The sequence below is a fragment of the Amblyomma mixtum genome, chromosome 1 (assembly GCF_055824585.1).
Source record: "Amblyomma mixtum isolate Tamu chromosome 1, ASM5582458v1, whole genome shotgun sequence".
NCBI classification, from domain to species: domain Eukaryota; kingdom Metazoa; phylum Arthropoda; class Arachnida; order Ixodida; family Ixodidae; genus Amblyomma; species Amblyomma mixtum.
Genome location: NC_143012.1, coordinates 46,688,142 through 46,714,033, shown reverse-complemented (window position 1 = coordinate 46,714,033; position 25,892 = coordinate 46,688,142). Strand labels below are relative to the sequence as shown.

The window sequence follows — 25,892 nt, the reverse complement described above, 5'->3', positions numbered from 1 at the left end:
ATTGCAGAGCATTTTATTTGTTAGAAAGAGCTTGGTGTGGTTTGGCACACGGGAATGACGCCTTTGTTTCGCGCGCGCAACTTACGAAACTGGTCGGTTTCGTTTTCATCCTTTCATTTCATGAATTACTTCTTCTTAACTAAACTTAAAAAATTAAAAAAGTTGATTACTTTTAGTCTAAATTACATTTATGAATTAGTGTAAAATTATAAAACAGTCACGAAGTAATCAAAATTAACAAAGTCACGTGACCTAGTACTTTGCAGGTCAGCCAATCAACGGAGCCGACATACCTGAAGGCCGCCATGGTGCCCGCTGTGTAGTGAGTGAGCGACAAATTGGTTGCGGTTTCGTGTTAGGATTTTTCCCTTCGAATGAGTGCGGCGACTTCCAGCGCAAGTTTCCAACGACCTGAAGGTACCAAACATTTTTCCGGCTGTGTTAACCTGCCTTTATTTAAACAATCAAGGGGACGTACCCCCTGTAGTGAGCGAGCGCCGAGGTCTGTTTATATTCGCGTCGCGTTTCCGCGAATTGCATTGTTTATCTCTCAAGTCAGCTGTGTAATCGCGAGCGACTGCCAGCGCTGCTTTGTGATTGTCAGCCCTCGGCGTCCCTGCTCGCTAAGCCCTTGGAAGTCTCGAAATTAGTTCGGGTTAACACCTACGCGAACATCGTTCCCTGAAAGGTGTTGCAGAACTTTGACCTGCTTTCGTTTCATGCAGTGCATGCTCTCAGTGTAGTTATTACACCGCTCAGCAACAGTGTTCATTAAGTTTAGCTGCGTCGGCCATGCCTTTTTTCTTGTTTATTTTCCTCAGCTGTTGGCGGTCGTACTGTGGCGTTATTTCCTCCGCGTTTGCGTTTCTTTAGAGCGCTCGATGAATATTCCACGCGTAACAATTGTGAAACCCGCGCTGCCCATGGTAACAGCGGAGCACAGTTTCTAAAGTAGCCGTGAAACTCAAATTAGACGACAACACAAAGAAAGCGGTCTAAGAAAGCACGCGTCAGCGCCTTTAGTTTGCCGCCGTTACGAAACGAAACCATCACCGTGCTGCCCTTATTCATCGCTTTCGTAAACAGCTCAGCTGGTGTGGTCGAGGTTATTGGCTCTCAGCGGTTTCTTTGTTGTTGTTTAAGCTCCTGTGTGACCGCGCGCGGTTGTTACTGGGCGCTGCCTGGCTCGAATTGCGTGGGCCGACGCAGGGCCTGAAATAAAGTGGTCCAGTTTGCTTGTTCTTAATCGATTGTCATATTGTGGCGCATCCGAAACTCGCCATGCAAAAGCTATATGTCACTGTGTAATCGCGTTATAACGAATTTGCATTGAAGTCCCGTTGGGTGGACTTTTCATTCGCCGTTCACGTTAACGCACAGTTGTGGGCAGTGTGGAATGGAACAAACCTTTCGCACAAAATTGCGAATATTGTGGTCATTTCACCACTAAGTTCGTTTGGACATTATACTCCAAGAGGGAAATCTAGTTGGAGCACAGCGAAAACTGTGCTTGTCACACATGATTATAGAGTAATCAGTAAATGAATGCTCAAACTGTTCCCTGTACTTGTAAACACATTTAAGACCTCGTTTTTCGCCGGCACAAAGTGACTGAATAGGAGGCAAATGTGGGAGCTTTTTAGTTTACTGCAGAAGCGATGCTACTGGCGAAAAAAAAAAAAAAAACGCCTTTGTGGCCGTTGTGAAAAGCCAGATAACACACTGAGACCTCCTGTTTGGAAGGTTTACCTTTAGAAAGAAAATGCAGAGTAGGAGTAGGAAACGTAAACAGTACGTTTACTTATGTGTTTTTATGAACGTGCCATACTTTCAATTCTTCATGTCTGAATACCAGCTGTGGCGGCTGCATTTCAGTGGAAGCGAAATTAAAAAACGGACATCCGTGTGCAGCGCAATGTCACTGCATGTTAAAAGAACCCCAGGAGGTTCAAGTTAATCCAGAGTCCTCCTTTACATTTTACATATCAAACAAGCGAAAAAGCTCATGTGTGCAGCAGAATATATAGACAGGACATTGCTTGTGCTTGTTTGCTTGTCTCGCCTATCAAGTGTAATGTACAGGAAACTCTAGTGTGAAAAGAAACAATCAGTTTGGACACGAGCTCAAACTCTGCTGTTACTGCTAAACCGAAGATGAAAATTTCTTATGGCCATTATCCATCAAAGCTGTCTAGAACAGAGGAAAAAGGTTGTTTTTCACACACAGTCTGGGCGTGAGCACATTGTATATGCTAAGCAAGGTGCATAAAAAACCAAGGATAGCTGACAGCAGAAAACTGGCCTTTGTGCTTTGTTCTGCATTCTGGTATTGTCCTTTGTTTCTTACGTAGTATATGTGAAGTGTGCTTGTGTGTGCATGCATGTGCATGTGCATGTGTGCGTGCGTGCGTGCGTGTATGTATGTATATATATATATATATATATATATATATATATATATATATATATATATATATATATATATATATATATATATATATATATATATATATATATATATATATATATATATATATATCACTCTGACGAAGGCCAGACCCTGGTCGAAACGTAAGAATAAAGTTGTTGTTTTTCGACCGTGTGTCAACCGAATTACGTTTATATATATATATATATATATATATATATATATATATATATATATATATATATACATAGAGAGAGAGAGAGAGAGAGAGAGAGAGAGGATTTAACGTCCCAAAGCGACTCAGGCTATGAGGGACGCCGTAGTGGAGGGCTCCGGAAATTTCGGCTACCTGGGGTTCTTTTACGTGTACTGACATTGCACAGAACACGGGCCTCTAGAATTTCGCCTCCATCAAAATTCAACCGCTGTGGCCGGGATCGAACGCGCACCTTTCAGGTCAGCAGCTGAGCACCATAACCACTCAGCCACTATGGTGGCTTAGGGCGCAGAAGCAGACTTGCCCAGCTGTGTACATTAAAATGGGTGTGGTGCATTGAAGGGGCCAGTGGCCTTAAATCTGTTTGTGAGTAGTGACCTTCCCTTGACCCCGCCGCGGTGGTTAAGCGGTTACGGTGCTCGGCTGCTGGCCCAAAAGACGCAGGTTCGATCCCAGCCACGGTGGCCGAATTTCGATGAAGGCGAAATTCTAGAGGCCCGTGTACTGTGCGATGTCAGCGGACGTTAAAGAACCCCAGGGTTCGAAATTTCCGGACCCCTTCACTATGGCATCCCTCATAGCCTGAGTCACTCTGGGACGTCACACCCCAATAAACCAAACCAAACCGATTTGTGACCTTCCCAGGCAGTCGACCTGAGCACCACGACCCATGAATCCCATGTGGCGGCCCAAGGGCCGCCGGCACCACCGCGACAGCGGAGGCAGTGGCGGCAGCGGCAGGCATGGCGGAGGTGGCCACGGTCAGCAGAAGCTCTTCCGCAGCCGCGAGTACGGCTCGCGAGTGCTGGGCAGTCTGAGTGAGCTCCGTGAGACTGGGATGCTCTGTGATGTGACTCTGAGTGTGGGCGGACGAGAATTTGCGCTGCACCGCGTGGTCCTGGCGGCCAGCTGCCCGTACTTTGCGGCCATGTTCCACTCGGGACTGTCGGAGGCTGACCGGGACAGGATAGAAATTCAAGGGGCATCGGCGGCCACTGTCAACCAACTGCTTGGGTTCATCTACACGGGTAAGTCGCCATTGGTTACATAACCTTAAGTAGGAAACGGCTTTCACGTTTGGGCACAGGTAATTGGCCCAATATTGGAAATTGATGGTTTCACTCCGGTCCTTCGTAGGACCGATATTTGCTAGTGTGTTTCCAGTATTGGCCCAATATAGCTGTTCTGCTAGGGTTTGTATCAAAGCTTGGGTTTGCACGTCATTTGGAACTTCATCCTAAATGTGAATCAAGACCAAAGCTGCAGCTTGTTTCGAGCTCTGCACCTAAGCTGGTTCTGAAATTCATTTGTCTACGCCAAGATCGCTTGCGGTTAATGTCATCACCTTTTTTAACTTGTGCTGGTGGCTTGGTGGAACTTATGGTGGCTTAACTGGCAGGTGTTGTGGAAGTTTGCGTTCTGCAAATGTCTTGGGCATGCCCTGGTGATGGTAGCAGCCTAAGAGGAAAGGAGGCGAGGTAATTTCTGGAAGCTTAATTTATTTATTCCAATACACACAGTGCGGGTCATGGTATTACAGCGAGGGAGCAGAGCAGGCAGTTCGCAATAATAAAAGGAAAGCATTACTACTGAAATGCTGACATATGTACACAATAACAACACTGAAAAACTAGAAAGTCACTTTCTATGTGGTAAATGACTGAAAATATACTTGAGCACCAGATTGTTTAAAAAAAAATAAAGATTGATATTTGGATAACTCAGTATTGCTTGAATTGATTTCATTATCAGATTGATCATTGTGGCTATCCTATTCATTCAGTGCATAAGGTATCACAATCGTGAAAGATAGTATAAATTGTTACGACTTGATGCCCCGAAGCGACACATAGGCTATGAGGGATGACGCTGTAGTGGAGGGCTGTGGATTAATTTAGGCCACCTGGGTTTTCTTAACGTGTGAGCTGACATCAGACAGCACACGGACATCACTTGCATTTCATCTTTATCGAAATACGGTTATCGTGTCCGAGATTCGATCCTGTGACCTTGGGATCGGTAGCCGAACGCCTAAGCGCTGAGTGACCACAGCAGGTGTGTTCATATTGAGCTGCATGTAAACCTACTAGATGGCAACTGAAAGATAATCTGTTCTATAGTAGGATACAACCTATGTCTGCAGTGAAGCTCCGCCCACATTCAGCCTCCGCGCACAGAATTCCTCCACGACGAAAAAGTAGTCCGCTGCTTAAATGGGGATGGGATGAGCCATGGGTGAACCATGGGGATTATAGGGATGGGAATGAAGTGAAGGGAAGATGGGTATGCACCATGTAATGATTGGGGTGGGAATCATTCTTGCGCAAAATGGGGATGGGATGAGCCATGGGTGAACCATGGGGATGATAGGGATGGGAATGAAGTGAAGGGAAGATGGGTATGCACCATGTAATGATTGGGGTGGGAATCATTCTTGCGCAAAATGGGGATGGGATGAGCCATGGGTTAACCATGGGGATGATAGGGATGAGAATGAAGTGAAGGGAAGATGGGGAAGTTGTAATGATTGGGGGTCCGCTGCTTAAATGCTTCTTGTTACGTTAAGAAGCTTATGACAAGAAAAAAGTTATGAGCTCTAGAATTTTGATAGACAGATTGCTTGATATAGTCAAACATTAAAAAGCTGATTTCGTTTACAGCTACGATTGGCCAGTGGAGTAATACAGGACACCGGTGACCGCGGCCTAGTGTTAGCAGCTGCTGTTTCTTTTAAGTTGTATCCTACTATAATAGGGATTGCAAGATTTCTGTCAAACTTTATAATTTAGCACAGCCATTGCTGGAAACTGTGTCTGTCACATATTTTTCTTCTCAGCTAGTTTTAACCTAAAATGTGAGCTGCCACTGTGCATTTGATGCACTGTAGATTACCTTTCAGAGGTTAATAGATTTTCGAATGCTGCTTAGGGCTTAGCCAACAATCAAATGTAGTGGCAATTTTAGAAACTTCTTGAATGAATTTCAGTCATACTATTCACTTAATTTTCTTTTCAAATTCGCATATGTACTTGCATTGGAAGGGTGTGTAACTTTTGTGTGCTTCGATTTTTTGAGTATAACAGCCATTTCAGTCATGGTTTTTTTGTCTGTGTTGGCCTTGTTTCAGTCACCATTACAAATGCGTCAGCAATGGGTTGTTGACAGAGTGCCTGAATGAACCTAGGCACACTTCCAGTATTTGCCCTCACCGCTTAATGTCGTCACCATTGTAATCGTTATCAGTAGCAGCAGAGTCAAGTGCTGTGCAGTACAAAGGCCTGTCCCAGCGGCACCCATCACCTCTATCTTGCATTAGCCTTTACAACCCTGTCCAACCCTACTGTACCCTTTCCAACCTGACCAGTGTTTCCCATTCCCTTGGCATACACTTTGAAGCCTTTAGAACACACTCCATTCTGTGACTCGCAAAATCTTAATGTATAGTACACACCGCACCAAACTTTCATATTTTCTAGAGACAGTGGGCCTCTGTGCAAGTGATGCCTCTGTTAAGCCTTGGCTTTCAGATGCTTGGAGTTTCGTGGTCGTTTACCTCACTGTTCTGTTCTTTCCGCTTTGCAACAGGGGAGATCCTGATAACTCGCGAAAACTGCCAGGACCTGCTTGCTGCCTCCAACATGTTTCGGCTGGTCGATGTGGTTCAGGCCTGCTGCGACTTCCTTCATAGGGAGCTGCATCCCAGCAACTGCGTCGGTGAGTTGTTTGTGCGTGACAGCAGGGTTGTAGATGGTTTCGCACGCGAAATCACAGGCACCATCTTTGGGTGCACAGCCTGGCTTCCAAAGTGTAAGTGGGAACCGGTTGGCGATAAGTGGATTAGGGAAACGTCCAGGCTTTCGCCTCACTTTAAGGGCCTGAAAATGGCGCCCGCTACAATATTAATGCAAACTTTGTATAACATTGTGATGAATTATCGTAGCTTGATTGCATTTTTATAGTTCTGAGTGACAAGAATTGTCGGGTTGTATTGTGAAATGTTCTGTATCTTGTGTGTACCTGGTTGTAAATTTCGCCTTTGTGAGCGCTTTATGCTAGCATGCATTGATCGGAGTTACAGTGAGCATGACATGTTCACTTATGGTGGAGTTCATTTCCCACCTGGCATGCAGTGCTGTGAACGCCAAAGGAGTAGTGCTGTCACATTTCAGCTGTGTAGGTTCAAGTTCAGGTTTCAGAAAACATTTTGTATCCTAACTAGAGAAATTTCCTTGAGGTGATTTGCTGTGATTCAAATGCTTCCTGGCTAAGCAGTGCCACATAGAGTTCAAAATGGCACGTATGAAGCAGAATTGTGTGAAAGGGATGGACAGTGTTGATGTGAGTTGTGGTCCACACCTGTTCCCAAGCATAGGATTATGAAGCCACTTGTGGCGTGACAGTGGCGCCATGTTCTCCCAGGTATCTTCCGCTTTGCCGAGATGCACGCCTGCACCAACCTGAAGCTGGAGGCGAAGCGCTTCATCGAGCGCCGCTTCACAGAGGTCATCAACGAGGAGGAGTTCTACGAGCTGCCCACTGAGACTCTGCGCCATTTCCTCAAGAGCGAGGGGCTCAGCATTGACAGCGAGTTCCAGGTGCGTGTGAGGCGTACATGCTTGGTAAGGTGACCCGGTACATGTGAGCAGCATTCTCTCCCTCATGCTTGAAAACATTCTTGTATAAAAGTTGTCCCAAAAGATTGCATAAGGTGATGCCATATATACCTAATTGCTATATGTCTATGGAATGATCTTCCAAATTGCATTGCATCGCAGTGCAACCACGGCACGTTTCATAATCATCTGGTCAAACATTATATAGATAACACCTAGCACGTTTTCTTTGCCCGAGTCATGCCTGTTTTTTTTTGTTTTTTTTTGTCACACCCTGTTTATCAGCCCATTTGCCTTCCTGTGTATTTGCTCATGTTCTTTTTTTCCCGTTACTATTATGTCGTATTTATATTCTATTTTTTTATTCAATGTTTTTCTGCATGTATTTTGTACTGTCGTGATAATTTGTAATCAGCTTTTAGAATGTAACAGTGTTTGTTTCTACGCATTTTTGGTTTCTTCTAGCTACTGTTGCACATATATATTGCTCCCCCCTTACTCAATGCCTCCCTGGAGGCCTTTAAGGTACCTGTAAATAATAATAATAATAATAATAATAATTGTGTTTCATTCTTGAATGAATCTACACCAAGCTGTTTGTGGTAGAGCTTTTGTCATAACTTTTGTTGTTGTTGTTTTGATGATCACTGGCGTTGTGGAGAATTGAGAAAGCCCTTCTGCGTAGGTATTTGATGCCACCATGAAGTGGATCCTGCACAATGTGGAACAACGGAGGCCGCTCTTCTTTGACGTGCTCGAGGCCATCCGCTTCCCAGTGATCTCGCGCAAGCAGCTGGAACAGTATGCCGATGCGTGCCCTGATGCGGAGCTGCGCGAGGCCCTGCTCAAGCTTATGCAAGACCTGAAGCCTGACCGGCGACTGTGCATCGACAGCAAGAGCAGCCAGGTGGGTGGAGCCTAGTGTAGGCACTGAAAATCTATTTGCTACTTAATTGCATTCCCATAGCTCATCTCTATTGTTTAATCTCCATCGTTTATATGGTTCACCCTCGTCCCCAATGGGGATGAAGGTTTACTGCCATCCTCATTGTTTGCATGGTTCATGCTCATCCCGATCATCCCACCCCCATTCCTATGGCTCATTCTAAACTGCACGGTTCATCCTCATTGTTCCCAAGTTCACCTCTATCCCCATTGGTCCCATGATTCATTCCCATTCCCTTTCCCACATTTCATCTCATCCGCATTGTTCGCTTCACCCTTCCTTCACCCTAATCCCCAATGGGGATCAAGGTTTACTGCCATCCCCATTGTTTGCATGGTTTATACTTATCCCATTCATCCCACCCCCATTCCTGTGGCTCATACCAAACTGCACGGTTCATCCTCATCGTTCCAAAGTTCACCTCTATCCCCACTGGTCTCATGATTCATTCCCATCCTCATTCCCATATATCATCTTATCCACATTGTTCACTTCTCTCGTTCTCATCCATGTCACTGCCATAGATGGTTCCCATCATACCTATGTTTCAACTATGGCTCATCCCATCCCCATGATTCCCTTAACTATTCTGATCCCCATTTTCTGATCCCCATGGTTCACCCATGGCTCATCCCATCCCCATTTTGCGCAAGAGTGATTCCCACCCCAATCATTACATGGTGCATACCCATCTTCCCTTCACTTCATTCCCATCCCTAGCATCCCCATTGTTCACCCATGGCTCATCCCATCCCCATTTTGTGCAAGAGTGATTCCAACCCCAATCATTACAGGGTTCATACCCAGTTTGCCTTCACTTCATTACCATCCCTATCATCCCCATGGTTCACCCATGGCTTACCCATCCCCATTTTGCGCAAGAGTGATTCCCACCCCAATCATTACATGGTGCATGCCCATCTTCCCTTCACTTCATTCCCATCCCTATCATCCCCATGGTTCACCCATGGCTTACCCCATCCCCATTTTGCGCAAGAGTGATTCCCACCCCAACCATTACATGGTGCACACCCATCTTCCCTTCACTTCATTCCCATCCCTATCATCCCCATGGTTCACCCATGGCTTATCCCATCCCCATTTTGCGCAAGAGTGATTCCCACCCCAATCATTACATGGTGCATACCCATCTTCCCTTCACTTCATTCCCATCCCTATCATCCCCATGGTTCATCCCATCCCCATTTTGTGCAAAAGTGATTCCCACCCCAGTCATGAAATGGTGCATACCCATCTTCCCTTCAATTCATTCCCAATTCAATTCAATTCAAGTTTATTTGCATCTATACATGTACAGATGACGGGAGTGCAGACAAAAAGCCAAATGGATTTGGCTTGACGGGGTCTGTACCCCCTACAGAAATGGCACTATGCACAATAAAGAGAACGAAAAGATACAATAATGGATAAACGAAAAAAAAAGTATTAGTGAACATTCTATAACATTCTATGGTATAACAGAAATACATACGGCCAAAAAAAATCAATGATAGAATGCTGAAAGGATTTAAAAAGCAGAAAGCATAAAGCATAAAATTATACAAATAAAATAGCTTTGAAATTCACAAACATAAATAATAAGTTACTAGCAAGCAAAGAAAATTGGTTAGACATTCATGGCGTCAGTGTATACTACAGCAAAGCGAACAAAACAAAAAAACGAATCCACAATGAGCCCATAAAAGGAGAGCTACGTTGTTATTAAATTTCTAATGAGTTTAACAAAGATGGCAGTGTGTGGCGTAACATTTGTTGACCGTAGTTAGTGCGCGTTTTAGGAACGTACCATGTTTCTCTGTGACGTGTGTTGTAAATGTTAGAACTCATTGTCAATAGAGATAAATGCTCGAAGAATTTGGTGTTCTGTTTTTTCGCAGCAGTGAAACGCTTGAGTAAAATACTACGATATATGGAGGTGACCGGCTGTAAGTTAAGGGCACTGAAAAGAGGCTGCGTATGAGCGTCATATGAGGAATTAGCGATAGCGCGCACTGCTTTCTTCTGCAAAAGATAAAGCTTTGTGATGTTAGACATTGTGGTGTTGCCCCACACTAAATGGCAGTAATTCAGATGGGACAGGAAGAGACAGTTGTAAAGCAGCTTTTTCACGCTCAAGGGAAGAAAAAATCGAAGTTTCGTTAGTATCCCCACAACACGAGCAATTTTGTTAGCAACTGAGTCTGTACAAAGATTCCAAAGTAAGTTCTCTTGAAATACGACCCCGAGGCACTTAATGGATGGCACAATGTTGATAACCGAGGAACCCATTTGTAAATGGCCGTCAATGTGGACATTTTTGTTTTTAGGTTGAAAAAGTACAGCCTTTGTCTTGCTTTTATTTATAAACAGTGAATTCAATGAACTCCATCGATTGAGTTCGCTTAAAGCAGCGTTCGCAAGAGCCAACAGGTCCCTTGCACAACCAGATGTAAAAAACAGACTAGTGTCGTCAGCGTATATGATGAATTGGGTAGTGGTGTCAATATTTATTATGTCGTTAATGTAAATATTAAATAACAAAGGTCCAAGAATGCTTCCTTGAGGTACACCAGAATAAATGGGTATCCCTCCCTATCATCCCCATGGCTCGCATCGGGCATCCCTATCATCCCCATGGCTCGTCCTGATTCTCATTTTTCATACTGATCACTTATGATCCAAATTCTACACGCTGTGCCTGTTCCACCTGCAGGCCGCCGCGGTGGCTCAGTGGCTATGGTGCTCGGCCGCTGGCCCGAAAGACGTGGGTTCGATCCCGGCCGCGGCGGTTGAATTTCTTTGGAGGAGAAATTCGAGGCCCGTGTACTGTGCGATGTCAGTGCACGTTAAAGAACCCCAGGTGGTCGAAATTTCCGGAGCCCTCCACTACGGCGTCTCTCCTAGCCTCAGTCGCTTTGGGACGTTAAACCCCATATACCAAACCAACCAAACCACCTGCAGGTTCAGGTGGTGGACGTTCAACAACAACCACGCATGTGCGCGCGCAAGAGTGTCTACCTGCTGGGTGGCTCCCACCGGCACCCTGGCATGCGCTTTGGTGAAGGCTACAGCCTGGCCAGTGTGGACTGCTTCGACCCGGCCCGGTCGCAGTGGACCGCGCTGGCCCCCATGTCGCATCCGCGGTCGGGGCTTGGCGCGGCCGCCCTCAACCAGCTCGTCTACGTGGCCGGTGGCGAAAGTGACTGCCTCATCCTTGACTGTGCCGAGGTGTTTGACCCCGTGGCCAACCGGTGGGATGCCATTGCACCAATGGTGCAGCCCCGCTGCATGATGGGTGAGCGTTGATTGACACCTATAGGCCTGTTTACATGAACTCGATAGAGTCGAGTCGAGTTTGCTTGTTGGGTACAACACCAGTTATTGGGTTCATGTAAACACTGTCCGGTTGGGTAAAACAAGCGGCAGAGCGAGTCGAGTTAACTCGCCTGCAGAGGGTAGGCTAATTCGCTCGACCCGCCTCTCTAAAAGCATCGAGTTGAAAAGTCGGGTTAGCGGGAGGGGAGAGGATAAAAGCGACTCTGTTTTTCGGCTGCGCCGTCGCACCTCCGAGACAGTGGTGATGTGCCACCATCTTGGAGGCTGCCACTGCCCTCTCCCGCTTATGCTGTTTGACGCTTAGTATCACTGGAGTTGAAGTGGTCTCAACTCGCTAAAATCGAGTTCATGTAAACATGCAGTCATCGAGTTGGGCTGACCTTGCTCAACTCGATCCCCTGACTCGGAACCGCCGCTGTCGGGTTCATGTAAATGCCACTTATGAAAGAAAACTACGCTGTGTCTTTTATTCTCTTTCGTGGCTAGCACTTTGGGACCATCCGGAAGTTTGTTTCATTTTCCTGGTGGATTGTGCGATTTCGACTTTCTGCAAGAGTCCAGCTTCCACAGTAGTTGATCTAAGGGGAGTCTACTTGCACACTGGTATAGCGTTGATAATTATCAGATGTGGTCACAGAAGCTGCTGGTCTGTTTTGCTTAGTGCACTGGCCGTGTCCAGGGGGTGTGGACTCTTTAGAAAGCAATCCTTTCATTCTCCACACATTTGGTGATGGGGCCTAATGGTTATTTTTGTTTTTCTTCTCCCTGCCACATTTTTGCATGTGCAGGCATGTGCGCCCTGGATGGCTGCCTGTATGCAGTGGGTGGCTGGGTGGGCGCCGAGCTCGGCGACACTGTGGAGAAGTACGACCCCGAGGCAGACACGTGGCAGATCGTCAGCCGTATGACGGCCGGGCGCTACGCCGTCGGGGTGCTTGCCCACGAAGGTAATGCCCCATGCAAATGCAACGCTTGAAAACAAGCTTTTTGTTCTGCTTCAACTTTTGACTGCAAATTGAGGGAAAACAGATCTCCCGTACTTCTTGTTCTAGCCTGGAGTAGAGAAATGGCAGCAACAGACGGAACACCTCGTCCTGCTGTCTTTCTTTTGAAGAGGCTCGTTCTTGAGATAGGTTCTCAATCTTGATCCTTCGATGCCTCGTATGGGCGAGATTCCTTTCGTGTCGTGTTGGCTTTCCAAATGTTCGTCTGTTTTTGTCACAAATGGCTGCCGTGAGTCTGGCAAATGCCTGTCATTTTCTTGGTGTCGCGAACCTTTTCACTTCATCTTTGTCCAGTTTTATGGGCAGGCTCCCAGAATGTGAAGTGCATTTGTTCTGTGTTAGTATATGCCCAAACTAAATTTGAAATTGAACGGGGTTAACCATTTACTTTAATTGAATTACTTAATGGAGTATGCAGAAGCAAAAGGCAGCAAACTTATTAATCACTGTACAGAACACGCACAGAATTTGAAGACTCCAATAATGCCTGTGCTCACAGGATGTGAAGTGTGTTTGTTCTTCGTTAGTATATGCCTGAACTAAATTTGAAATTGAACGGAGATAACCACTTACTTTCATTGAATTACTTAACGAAGGATGCAGAAGCAAAAGGCAGCAAACTCATTAATCACTGTGCAGAACAGGGACAGAATTTGAGGACTCCAATATTGCTTGTGCTCATAGGGAAAGCGCAGGTGAACATTTGTGTAGTGAGCGAAAATGGTGTCACTGTCATTTTGCGAGGTCATGGCTGCATGCAGTTAGGCTTCGTGTTGTTCAATATTTCGTGATCCTGGCCTGTACAACAGGAATGTGCAACTCCTCCGCAGGGCTCATCTACGTCATTGGGGGCTACAACGAGCTCAACTGCGAGCTGGCACTGGTCGAGTCGTTCAACCCAGTCACAAAGGAGTGGCAGACTCTGGCTCCGCTACGGAGGCGTCGTGCCTACGTTGGTGTTGCGGTCCTGCACGACCACATCTACGCAGTGGGCGGCAGTTGCGACACCTCCTCGGGCCTCAGCTCGGTGGAGCGCTACTCCATCGAAGAGGTGAGTGGTCCAGCATGGATCACAAAGAAGATTTAAATTTCTTTTTTTAAAAGAAATAACTCACGGAAGATTTTAAAGGGCAGTTATTTGGTGTTTCTCAGGTTCATGCGTAGTACCGCAACTTCGCTCGGGCGCTCGTCAGTCTCCGAATAGCTTATGCGAAATTTCGCAGACAAAGAGGATTGTTGAGGATGAGAAATGTAGCCGGAACCTGCAAAGAGTCTGCTGGTGAGCAGAGATTACAAAATTATCCGAAATAGAAGTGGTTTATTATTTATGAGCACACGAAGTTGCTCTTGATGTAGAAGGGTTTATAGCGCAAACAAAGACACGGACAAGAGAGATGAAACACACACACAAGCAAGCACCATGTCTTTGTCTTGTCCGTGTCTTCGTTTGCGCTATAAACCCTTCTACATCAAGATGAACTACCATCTCGCCAACAGGAAGTTTTAACGAAGTTGCTGTTACTGTAATTGCTGCAATCATACTTTATCATTCTAATTGCTGCATGATGGTGTTTTGTTTGTTTGTTTTTCTTTTTGCCATTTTCTGCATCCCAACTTGAGTGCACGTACAAGCACTTGTGCTGACACCGATCTGATTTGCATGCAATGTAAATAAAGGTGCAAAAAAAAAAATTACGAATAACATGGTCATGACAATCATAGTACAGAGCTCTGGTTGGAGATCGATGGGAGAAGCCGGTGCGCTGCAGTGGGCTTTTTGATCATTAATTTATTTAAAAGTACCGCCTCTTTTTTTCACTGCAAGCAAGAGTGACCAGAAAGAAAAAATAAAGTTCAGGCATCAGCATAAGAAAACTCAACACAACGGCACACACAAGTTTACACTATGACACGTTATGGGGTTTAAATGGGGGATATAAACACGTATTCCCCGTTTAAGCGCGGCTGACACAGTTCAAAACCGCGCGGACCCCACCCCGTGGTCGCGTACGCTACTGAGCGCACGCCGACCACGGCGGGCCTTGCTCTGCGGGAACAAAGGAACGACACACTGGCTGACACAAACAAGGCATTTATTGCTATAACAACAATAACGCCAGCTAGCAACAAAATACACTGAGGAATCTAGGATGTCCGACTCACCAGCACGGCTACGAGCGAACGTCCGCCCACGCTAGGGCAAAGGGAAGCTCCGAGGCCCGACGGGACGAGGTGGCGGGAGTAAGTTCCAACCACGAGAGGCCCGCGGCACAGAGCGGAGCTTTGCGCGTGAACGTCCACACGCTATCCTGTCCCAGGGAGAAGAGAGCCAGCTATCCCCCGCGCGCGCGCAGCAAAACGCCATCCGTGGCGCTGGTGTCGCTACGACGCGAGCGCCCTCCCCTGTTAGTTAAAGTAACCAAAACAGAAGAGTGCGTTTCGGAGGAGCTAACAACAGTGGGGTGTGCAATGCGGGAAAGCGAACGCAGGGGACGAAGGCGTCCCCACATCCCCCCAACCTTAAATAGACCCACGCGCCTGCAAGTTACATGCTATGGAGGAGTCTCCTGGTCTTCATGCACTTGAGGCAGGTCGTGCAGCGGAGGTCACGCCGACAGGGTGCACGCAGTCTTCCGCGGTATTCCGAAGGCGGCGTGAAGGTCTCCGCTGGGACGACTCGCATGGCCCGCGGGCTAAGTGCCCGCAGGCCCGCGAAGAGGAGGGCCGGTTGACCACTGCAGGCCAAGATTCCGCAGTAGTCGCCAGGGCAACAGCAGCCAGAGGTGGCTGCTGTCTGGTCTCGCCACAGCTGCCCCGGATGGATGCGGCGAACAGGATACAGGCCGCTCCGTCGCAGCAGGCGGCAGCGAGACGATGTGCACAGGACAGCAAGCCGCAGTGGCTCCAGATCTGTAAAATTTCCGAAACACACTCCGCATGCCTTTAACGTAGGTCACGGGAGGGGAAACGGTGTACACAAGGGCCTGGTGGCTCAATGCTCAACTCGCTAGCAAAATGTGTCGGGCGGCTGTGCAACGCAAAGTTCGAGTGAACAAAGCCCTTTCTTGAGTTGAACGAGAATGCTCGGTTCATGCGAGGTTAAAAAAAACGGGTGGGCCAGCAAAGTGCGCCCCCTCTCAATACCACGGTCCGGTGGTCGTGTCACTTTTGACAAGGTGCAGGCAGCTATGAATAGCCTTAGGCCTCACTGCCACTGTGAAGGTCGACGACCCCCAACAAAAGAAAGACCCGAAACGGGTTTCGTGCGCGCAGCCGCGAGGAGACATCAGCGTTGTGGGGTGGTCCTCCCCGCTCACTGCACGAAGCAGCTGCTGAGTGATCGGCGCCCACCGTATCGGACGGTGTCGGAACGCCCGGTGCCGAGCTGCAATACCAGCGAGCTCGTAACGGCACCCGTGGCCCCAGGCCACCCGGCTCCCAGAGCCGCGACTCCCAGAGTCGAAAAAGAGACAGCGAGAAAATATATACAGAAAACTCGGACCACCCACGCGGCTTCCGTACTCACTCGCTTCGGGCTCGGCAACTCCGCGGGCGCTAGGCCTCGCGCTCCCTCGATGCGGACCAAGTGGTTCTTGAAGAAACTCCAGGAAGAAAACTTCACAAAAAAACATGCTGCGCATGTCGAAAAGTTCAAACATGCCGCAGCGCAATACACCTCGCACTCAAGAAAGCATGCCGCAGGTCCTAGCGATCAAAATTCACTCTAGGCCTAGCACTTGTCAAGTCCGGACAAAGAGCGTTCCTCGAACCGAACAGACTGTCGTCCAACGTTCCAAGAGCAGGCCCCACGTTGGGCGCCAGATGTGGGGTTTAAATTCGGGAGATAAACACGTATTCCCCGTTTAACCGCGGCTGACTCAGTTCAAAACCGCGCGGACCCCACCCCGTGGTCGCGTACGCTACTGAGCGCACGCCGACCACGGCGGGCCTTGCTCTGCGGGAACAAAGGAACGACACACTGGCTGACACAAACAAGGCATTTATTGCTATAACAACAATAGCGCCAGCTAGCAACAAAATACACTGAGGAATCTATGGTCGGATACAACTTAAGTCTGCAGTGAAGCTCTGCCCACATTCAGCCTCCGCGCACAGAATTCTTCCACAACAAAAAAGTATTCCGCTACCTAAACGTTTCTTGTTACGTAAACAAGACTCTTACCACAACAAAAGAGCTGTGAGCTCTAGAGTTCTGATATGTGCATTGTTTGATATAGTCAAACATTAAAAAGCTGATTTCGTTTACAGTTGCGTCTGGCCAGCGGAGTAATACAGGACGCCGCGGACCGATGCACAGTGTTAGCAACTGCTGTTTTTTTAAGTTGTATCCTACTATAGGATGTCCGACTCACCAGCACGGCTACGAGCGAACGTCCGCCCACGGTAGGGCAAAGGGAACTCCGAGGTCGAGCGGGACGGGCTCGGCGGGAGTAAGTTCCGACCGAGGGGCGCCCGTCGACGAAGAGCGAAGCTGCGAGCGAAACGTCTGCTCGCTTCCCGATCTCAGAGAGAAGAGACCTAGCCTTCCCCCGCGCGCGAGCGGCCAAACACGCCATCCGTGGCGCTGCTGTCGCTGCGACGCGAGCGCCCTCTTCTGTTAGCTAGAGTAACCAAACTAAAGGGAGTGCTTTTCGGGGGCAGCTAACAACAGTGGGGTGCAGTGCGGGAAAGTGAACGCAGGGGACGAAGGCGTCCCCACAACGTCAACAGCAACAATAACGGTAGAGTGCAAGCACAGTCTTACACATGCATTGAACGCTTGGACACTTAGCCCGGCTGACGATGACGACGATGTTTGTGCAGAACCGCTGGACAGAGTTGCCCCAGATGAGCGTGCCCCGTGTGGGTCCGTCGGTGGTCGGAGTCAATGGTCGGCTGTTCGTCATGGGCGGCCGGCGGCCGTTCGTGAACGGCGGGCCACCCCTAACGCTGGACTCGGCTGAGGCTTATGACCCCGAGGTCAGCATGTGGTCCAAGGCGACCCCCATGCCACTGAGCCGCTGCCACGCTGCCATTGTCGTCGTCTAAGAGCTGTACAAAAGGGGGCGGGGAGTTGTAACTCTTGCGAGAATCCGTGGGCTGCCTCACTTCCTCACCCCCCTCTCTCTCCATCTCAGTTGCATCCTGTTGTTTTCCTTTTCATTTCTTTGTTTTGTTTGTACCTTTGTTGTACTTGCTTTTCGGCAAAGGGACGACCTAATGCATCTCCTAGGCTCGGTAGCTGTGGTCTGTTGCTGCTGACAACAAGCTTGGGGGCTTGATACCTCATTGCACTGGTTGTGTTCCAGTGGAGGCAAAACATGAAATTGATCGACGTATAAGCGCCTATTTAAAAAATTGCGCATGTAAACGATGTTAACGCACAACCCTGACGTATGGTGGGCCTTTCGCAGCTGAGCTGCGGCTTTCGCATGCGAGAATCCGTTAATTTTTTATTGCCTGATTAGTGTGCTCAGCGTATGTTGTGCAAGTATTGATGGACGGTATGGTGTTCTGTAATTGAGTAAGAGTGTAAACTCACCGTCTCTGTCTGTTTGTGCATTTTGTCCTTCAGTCTCATTAGTTATGCTTGCTTGTTGAGATACAAGTGGGCGAATATGGCTCCCAAGGAGCAGTCTCGTTAGACGCACATTTTTCAGTTGCAATTTTTGGTTGTTTTTTGATGATTATAATCAACATGGGTTGAAGATCCTTTCAAGAGCAACTTGTACTTTCTGGCTGTACTCACATGAGGTGTAAAGCTACGCTTTTAGTTTCCCGGATTTGCTCTGAGGAGAATCGTCTTTTATGCGTCTTCATTATTCCGAAATCTTTTACGGTAGGCTGGCTGTACAGTCATGTCAGCAATTACTACCCGGTGGTGCACGTATTTCTTTTTGTACTCATTAGATGACTGTGTCACTGTGAGTCCAAACAGGAGCTTGCGGTCTCACTGCCTTTTTCTATGTGCCTGTGGCCGCATTTTTTTTTTTCATTCACGCTTGGTTTTGAGTAAGCAGCCATTTGAACTGCCTTAGTTGTGGTTGCCACAAATTGTGCATGCTGGAAAAAGTGTGCACAGATTGTCTTTAGGCGTTCATGAATTTGGTACTCCTGAATCCATTTGCATGCACATTTCCATTCCTGCTCTCCCTCCAAACCCATGAGCGCAGAGCTTATTTACGGAATAACTGCCGTATCGCGGAGAAGTTCTCCGTCATTTCAAACCCCCGGGAAAGAGGTGGTTCTGATTCAGCTTGCAGAGATCGGTTCTGATTCAGCTTGCATAGTGAAAGGATGGGAACGGAAATGCTATTTGACATTATTTGATGCATTGACTTTGGCATTGTGTGCACTTTTTTTTTTCTTTTTTTAAGGCGCTTTTCAGTGACCGGTGTGCGCGACTTTGGGCTGAAACGTACTGCCTTGAAGCTTTCGCATTTTCATACCTTTCACCGTAACCTCGATTACGGTTCCACTATATCATTGCAGTATTCTGCAGCAGTGATCTGTTGGTATGCGAAACAACCTAGTTGGCGTATTCGACATCACAGCTTGTCAGTTAATTGGGCACGGGAGCACCAGAGGTGAAGTTTCTCATTCAATGAGCAGGGCACAATATAAGATCTTTGTTGGCTCATCACTGGCAGGAAATGAAATGGGGAAATTCTACCGCTGTATTTAGGGCTGGATAACACAATACTCAGAAATCTGGAACATTTTTCAATACCACCACTTAGCTTAGTCAAGGCATTTCAGATGTCGTTCAAAGGCACTAGGCCAGTCTTTTCCATTGTTCCAATGCTGTAGCTCAGAAACACAGCAATGTCTTAGATTATTTTGGATTCTGGAGGTCGGGGGATTCACATATCAAATCTGGTACTTCCTTATTTTTTTGTTAGCTCCTTCTCTGTTGGCTTTCTTTTTCTTTGCCTTTCTGAGTGGATTGGACGTGTGTTCCTGTTTCAAGCACACATTCTTTTTAAAGGCTGGGTATGCCAAACACTGCCCTCCTCTACTGCTGGTGTAACGAACCTCGTGGTTGATATGCAGAGCATGATCGTGCTCTTATCTTGCAGCTTCTGGGTGAATAGCAACAGTTCACTTAACCTTACTATCACTGCACTTTTCAAGTGCTCATGTCTCGAAGGACATGCCGGCATTGACGTGAGCGTATATTTTCAACATGCCGGATAGCGGTTGTACGCATATTTTGCGTAGACTCCCAAAAGCAAATGTTTAATTGATTCTAGACGCAGCTCTTGACTGATATGCAATGTTGACGTGCAAAAACCGGTGATATGAGAGTCGCGAGCACGAAATGAAGTGCAACTAGTGAACGTATAAGCCAGATAAGCGTGTGTCCTGTCTCGAGTGAGAGGAATTTTTGCAGGGGATATTCACGTGTGGAAACATTCCGAGGCAATCACAGTAGTAGTGATACCTTGCGAAGGTTGTGGCTTGGATGTGGCTCCATGTTGGGTTTTGAACTGCTGGTAGTGCTTGACAAGTGTGCTTGAATTCAGATGTGCCAAAGAGCATTTAAAGGTCGAGCTTGCGAAGGAAGCTGCAAGTCTTTAATAAGCTGTTAGCACTGGTCGTCCTATGCATAGATGTAATAGACCAATAAGACATGGCTACGAGGTAGAAAGGCTAACATAGATAGGAAAACCGGAAGCTTAGGCTTAGGCTGGAAGCTTGTGGGCGAGCAGATTCTAAAAATGACCAGTGTACTAAGATAAAACAGCAGTGCTTTTAAGATCTCACAAGAGGCTGTTTTCAAACTCATATCTCAAATTCTCAGGTGCCCTGTCTGCATACAGGAGCAAGCATTTCAGAAATTAGTACCTTCTTGAACTTTTCTTACCTAAGCCCTTGTTCCTTCTGAATAATGGTGGCAAAACAGAAGAGTGCATGTGTAGGCTCTTTCTCTACGCATAACTCCGACCTGAAATTTCTTGTTCCTCTGTTTGTTCACTCATAACAGTTTCTGTTGTCCACATCATGGCTGCATTCGGAAACCTGTCTCATTCCCTTCCTGATCACCGTTGCATTGAAGAAACACTACATGTTGTTACAGTTTGTGCCAAATGGTTTCAGTGTTTCCAGGAGTGATAAGAGTGAGAGAGTAGTGATAATGTCAGCTCTGTGCTGTGTTGTGCGTGTGGTTAAGGCTACTTGGTGATAGCCTGAAGTGATAGTAGGGTGCAGAGCACTGACCGAGCGACTGGCTGTGCTTTAGTCAGCATTGCTTAGTGATGGAGTACTGTGTGATGAAACAGTTTCAGCCTTGTGTATGGTGCAGATTAAAGACTTGCGGGTGTGCATGTTCGAGAATTTTTACGAAGGTTGCAATTACTGCAGAGATCGGCTGTTGCTTGTGAGATTAATGTAATATTTGCAAAGGCTTTTGGAAGGGAGTGAAGGCCTGGTTCGTTTCTTTAGACCCATGAGCTTATGAATGTAGGATTGCAGATGAAGTAAATCATATGAACTGACAGAAGCCCCAGAGTATCGACAACAAAAATATAATTAAAAAAGAAGGTGAAAATGATTTGTTTTAATACACCCATTGTACAAGAGGAGGACTGTGAGCCTGTATAGTTCTCTTTAGTGCTTTCAAGAATATAATACCATGCACCATCATTGTACTCGCTTGTTGATTTTTCTTGGCACTTTTCTCACCTGTGTGGCATGGTGACTGTAGTAAAGCTAATGTCTAGTCTATACTTCAGAATTTTGCTTGTCTCACACCAATGAAATTGATTTTTTGCCTGCCCAGACTTCATGGTCTTGAGTGTCTCTTCTCCTGTATAGATGTCTTGTTTAAGTCTTTAGGATCTCCGCTATACATGCTAGTTCAAAGTGCACGACCCCAAAGCATACCTCAAGCATGAAGTTCTCATTTATTTCTGCACACCTACCTATGTATAAACCTGTAAATTGGAACTTGTAGGACAACGCAAAACAACAATAAACATGCATGACAGGAAGATGGATTTGGTGCCATTGTTCGTGGCTCTCTTTGTTTTTGCGTTGCTCTGCAAATCCAAGTGTGTTTAAGCAGAACAGCCTTACAGTGTGCATCCTGTAGGTAGGATTTCTTGTCGGTGTTCCTTTAGGACTGTTATTGTTGCGTTACTATTATTAATGGTAGTATTACATACTGAGAGTGAATTTAGATCGAGAAAGAAGGAAAATTCTCATGCCTTCATCACGAAGTTCAAATTGAGGAAGGCTTTTCTCTGAACTTTATTGCTGACTTCCTGCTTGATGCGCTTAATGTGGAGAACTTTTTGCTCATTTGTTGAAATTGCTCTTGATAGTGGTTTTTGACGTCTCGCCGTCTTGATTTCCACATTGACGCAGCTAACCGTTCATTTGACAGTCTTCAGACCCAGTCGACACTGCCGTCATTGACATGATTTCTTCTTCAGTCTGACATTGCACTTTGGTTGGGCATTTAACCGGTGATGTATAGAAATTGCCATTTTTTTTTCTTGTTTGCCAGTGTATAACCAATGTCTGTTATTTCTGTTCATTCTTCAGAGTTGTGTCACGGCAGAGGTTTCTGGTATCATCTGTGCTGTGACCTGATGTCTGATCTATTGTTCGAAAAAAAAAACGCACAAACCTCTAAGCACAGCTATTGCTTATGTTTGAAACTGCAGGCATGCAGTGTACAGCAAGTGCTTTGTTTTCTCGAAATATTAGCACTGCTTTTGTTTGTAACTAATCTGTTACGATTGCCGCTGTCACACGCACATCTTCCATTTTCACAGGCCAGCCAGTCTTCTTCTAGTCTTTCCACGATGCAAGTCGCAAAGACAGAATGCAAATGCAAACAAAATGCAAATGAGTACTCTTTGTTGTCAACAAAACCGTGCAATTTTTTTCCTATTTCTTCTTTTTTTTTTGTACAAGTTGTATATTGCTCCTTCATATCGGGTCATACCTTCCCAGTGTACTTTCTCTTTGGAGATCTGATAAAGGCACGCATTGTTTCTGATATTTTTGTTTATCACTGTGTGGTCCGTTGAGAGTTATGTGAAGGACATTTTTTCTTTCTTATCTTTGTCCATCGTCCTTTTTGTGTGCATCCCAGAAAAGACAGCTTGGGTAGGAAGTGGAATCTAGCCTGGAACGGCAGTAATGTTGACAGGAATTGTGCTCTGTTAATCTTCTTTTTTTTTGTAAACACGCACTCTATACACTATTACCCCTATTTGGGATTAAAAAGGGAGTAAGTCCTCTAATGCACTCCCTCTTATAATAGGGATGCTCTAGAGAACTTATTCCCTTTTTACGCCCTTCTGTTTAGAGTGTAGAAGACAGTAAAAGAGACATATACTTGCTTTTATCCTTTAAAGAGGCATTTGGTACAAACGGCTTCTACATCTGGGCTAGGGCCTGAACTGTACACCAGCTTGGTTAGGGTAGTGTTTTTATTTCAAAGTGTTTCTTTGTATTTCACTGTAAATAGTACCTGTGGCTGTGTTGTGGTGCTTCTTGTTGGGTACAAAAGTATGTGTTTGTTCTGTAAAGGTTGCAGATTTGAGCTGTGGTGCATGAAAATATTGTCCTTAAAAAAGGGAGCTTGCATAATTGCAGAGAACGTGCAAGAAAAAAAGTGCAGGAAAAGTCTTAGCGTAAGTCGAGTCGCTTTTTATTTCACTGTTATTGCAAAAGTGGATGCTTCTGCTTGCAAGCTGCAGCAAAGGAGAATGCCATTGCATCTAAGTGTCGCACTGTTCTGCATAACTGAACATGCTTTCTGAGACTGCAAGCTAATAATAAAGCGATATTTCGTTATCAGCATTACGACTGCCTGTGCTAAATGGTTGCGGGGATAAGGTTCGACGTATCTATGTTATGCAAAGCGCATTCTTGAAAAGCATTTTATTGTGATGAAAAAAGAACAAAAAAAGAATGGGTTCGTTGTGAGCTACTTTCATCTCGTATTTAGAGAATTTTCCTGACTGTTGTGCTTATTTTATTTCTCATGGTTTCAGGGCATGTATTTTTCCCCTTTTCTTAGTTCTACCTCCTTGTTAGTGTGATAATTTTTGTTCTTTGTCCTGTTATGTGAGGTGGGTCCTTTGAAAGCGCACAAAAAAAAGTTCCATTAAGTTTTGTGTACTGTGCATTGCAGCTAAGCAGCTTGCCGTTTTGTTAGCCGGTGAAAAGGTTTTGTGAACTTGTGTGCAAGTTTTGTATGACCATGGACCGATCATGTCTCGCGAGTAGGGTTTTGTCTGGTTCTGGTATTAGTACATCGTGGTGCATTTCTCGGTGTGTGCTACTGAGGTGGTATTCAAAAGCTCGGGCCACATTTGCTGTTGTCATGCTTCCTGAAGCGATCGGTATCAAGTACACTGAGAACACTAGACATATGGCATTAGCACTTTTTTTTTTGTGTATTGAACAACACTCATAGCTGTTGTAATATTGCTAGTTCTGGATATGGCATTAGTTATGCTACGATTCCTCTTGTATTAAACGATGTCACTATTCTCTAAGGGGTGGGTGTGTGTCGCCCCAAACGTGGTGCTCGTCTCTTTGAAAGGATTCTTGATGCAGACAATTTGATTCGATATCAGCGCAACACTATGCCGAGTGCATCGCTTGAACACTGAATGTTATCTCATTTGATGATTTGTGTGAAGGCTATTGATAGTTTTGATGCTACATGACTGCTTCTATGACAACGCTTGTGCGATGCACGACATGAATGTGCTGTCAAGGCAGCTACGCATGCATTTTTGCTGAGCTTTCATGGGAAATTAATCCGCTACAAAATTTATTGCTTCTAGTGCTAACGTTGTTGAGATTGTACGTCATGTTCGGAACGAAAAAATAGAGCAGATTGAGCAAAACAGAGTCATTATTGAGCATTATTTTCAAAATGTGCGCCTGGAAAGGTTCAATATGCAAAGGCAAAACTGCTTCATAAAAGGGCAGTTTGGCAACCACGAAATGGTGGAAGTAAGTGATCGTCGCTTCGAAGTGACAGACTTCATCCTTGAATGTGTTCTATATTTTGTTGTTCTCGCAAGCTGCTGCTGTATTTGTTGTGTGTTCTCAATGTTGCCTGCTGAAGGATGTGAAAATGCAATGTTGCTGCACTGCCTTTGTGCACTGGTGTGTGTTGTGTCCTGTGAGAGAAAGGCAAAAAAAGTACAAAAGCTACCCTGTAAAAAAATGTATAAAATAGTCTAATAAATGCTTTGTATAAAGCCACAAACAAAGGCTCTTCGTTTCACTACCACTTGGATCGTCGTACCGTTTTTAGTTGCAACACCCCGTTTTCTGCATTTTGAAAATGCAGTAAAACCTAGTGAAGTAGAAGCCCATGGAACTGCTTGAAATGTTAGATTTAACCGGGTTTTCGAATAATCCGAAATCGAAACAAAACATGGCTGGGGTTCATCATCGTTTGAACCTAGTTATACGAGCGGAACCTGTGTTAAGCATGGTCTCCAGTGTCTCAAATCAAATGTCAAGGTCAGACGTCAAGGTCAGGTAACCAGTAGTCGCTAGTCGTATGATCACATGGTCATACACCATAGCTTGGGCCATACTACCAGGCAGTTAAGTTTGGTTTGACGTTGTGAGGCATTGAAGGTCATTGTCAATGTGGTGCCCATTGTCTCAAATCAAATTTAAAGGTCAAGGTCAGGTACCCAATGATCACAGTCATATGATCACGTGGTCATACTATCATACTTTGGGCCATGCCACCACATAGTGAAGTTCGGTTTGACCTCGCGAGACATTGAAGGTCATTGTCTCATCCACATTGAAATCGAAAGTTGTACTCCGAGGGGTACAGCTCTCGCTCTAAGAGGCAAGTGTGAAACGCTTTTCAATCGCTTGCAGCACCTTACATTTGCTACCATTCCACTAAACAAAGCTGTAGTTGACGTAGTGTACATAGGGAACTCGGTATTTGATCATGCTGGTGTTGACGTCCGCAGAACATGTTTGCACATCTCTCTCGATGTAAATCGATTATCGGCAATGGTTTCCTCTGTTCACTAGCACTTTTCCACGCCAAGAACGTCGGGAAGCATGCAGTGGCTCACTGTAGGAAAGTAAGTTGGTGAAAGCCACGTTTTCAGAGACCTGTAACACCATGTGAAACATGTACATTCAACTACATACGCGGAGGCCATGTGCCATCCTGACAGTAACTCCGAGATGGGTCTATGGCTGTACAGAATGGGCTGCATTCGAAACAAGCATGGTCTCATCACAGTTGTCAACTGAAACTGAACCGAAAACCAGAACCCCTATTTTTCCCCGGAACTTGTACTGAATAGAACCCATGTTGTTGCGAAAGCAACAC

General features: G+C 46.0%; 1 protein-coding gene across 1 annotated transcript; it reads left to right on the top strand.

Annotated features, from left to right (window-relative positions):
- The first annotated feature begins 298 nt into the window (after positions 1-298).
- On the top strand, positions 299-24,786 carry LOC149366221 (actin-binding protein IPP-like). Its single transcript, XM_089549488.1, has 9 exons — positions 299-417; positions 3,291-3,673; positions 6,231-6,359; positions 7,065-7,240; positions 7,944-8,165; positions 11,166-11,499; positions 12,329-12,487; positions 13,375-13,595; positions 17,369-24,786. The coding sequence occupies exons 2-9, from the start codon at positions 3,316-3,318 to the stop codon at positions 17,591-17,593; spliced, it is 1,824 nt and encodes a 607-aa protein (XP_089405614.1). The 5' UTR covers positions 299-417; positions 3,291-3,315; the 3' UTR covers positions 17,594-24,786.
- Positions 24,787-25,892: the final 1,106 nt, after the last annotated feature.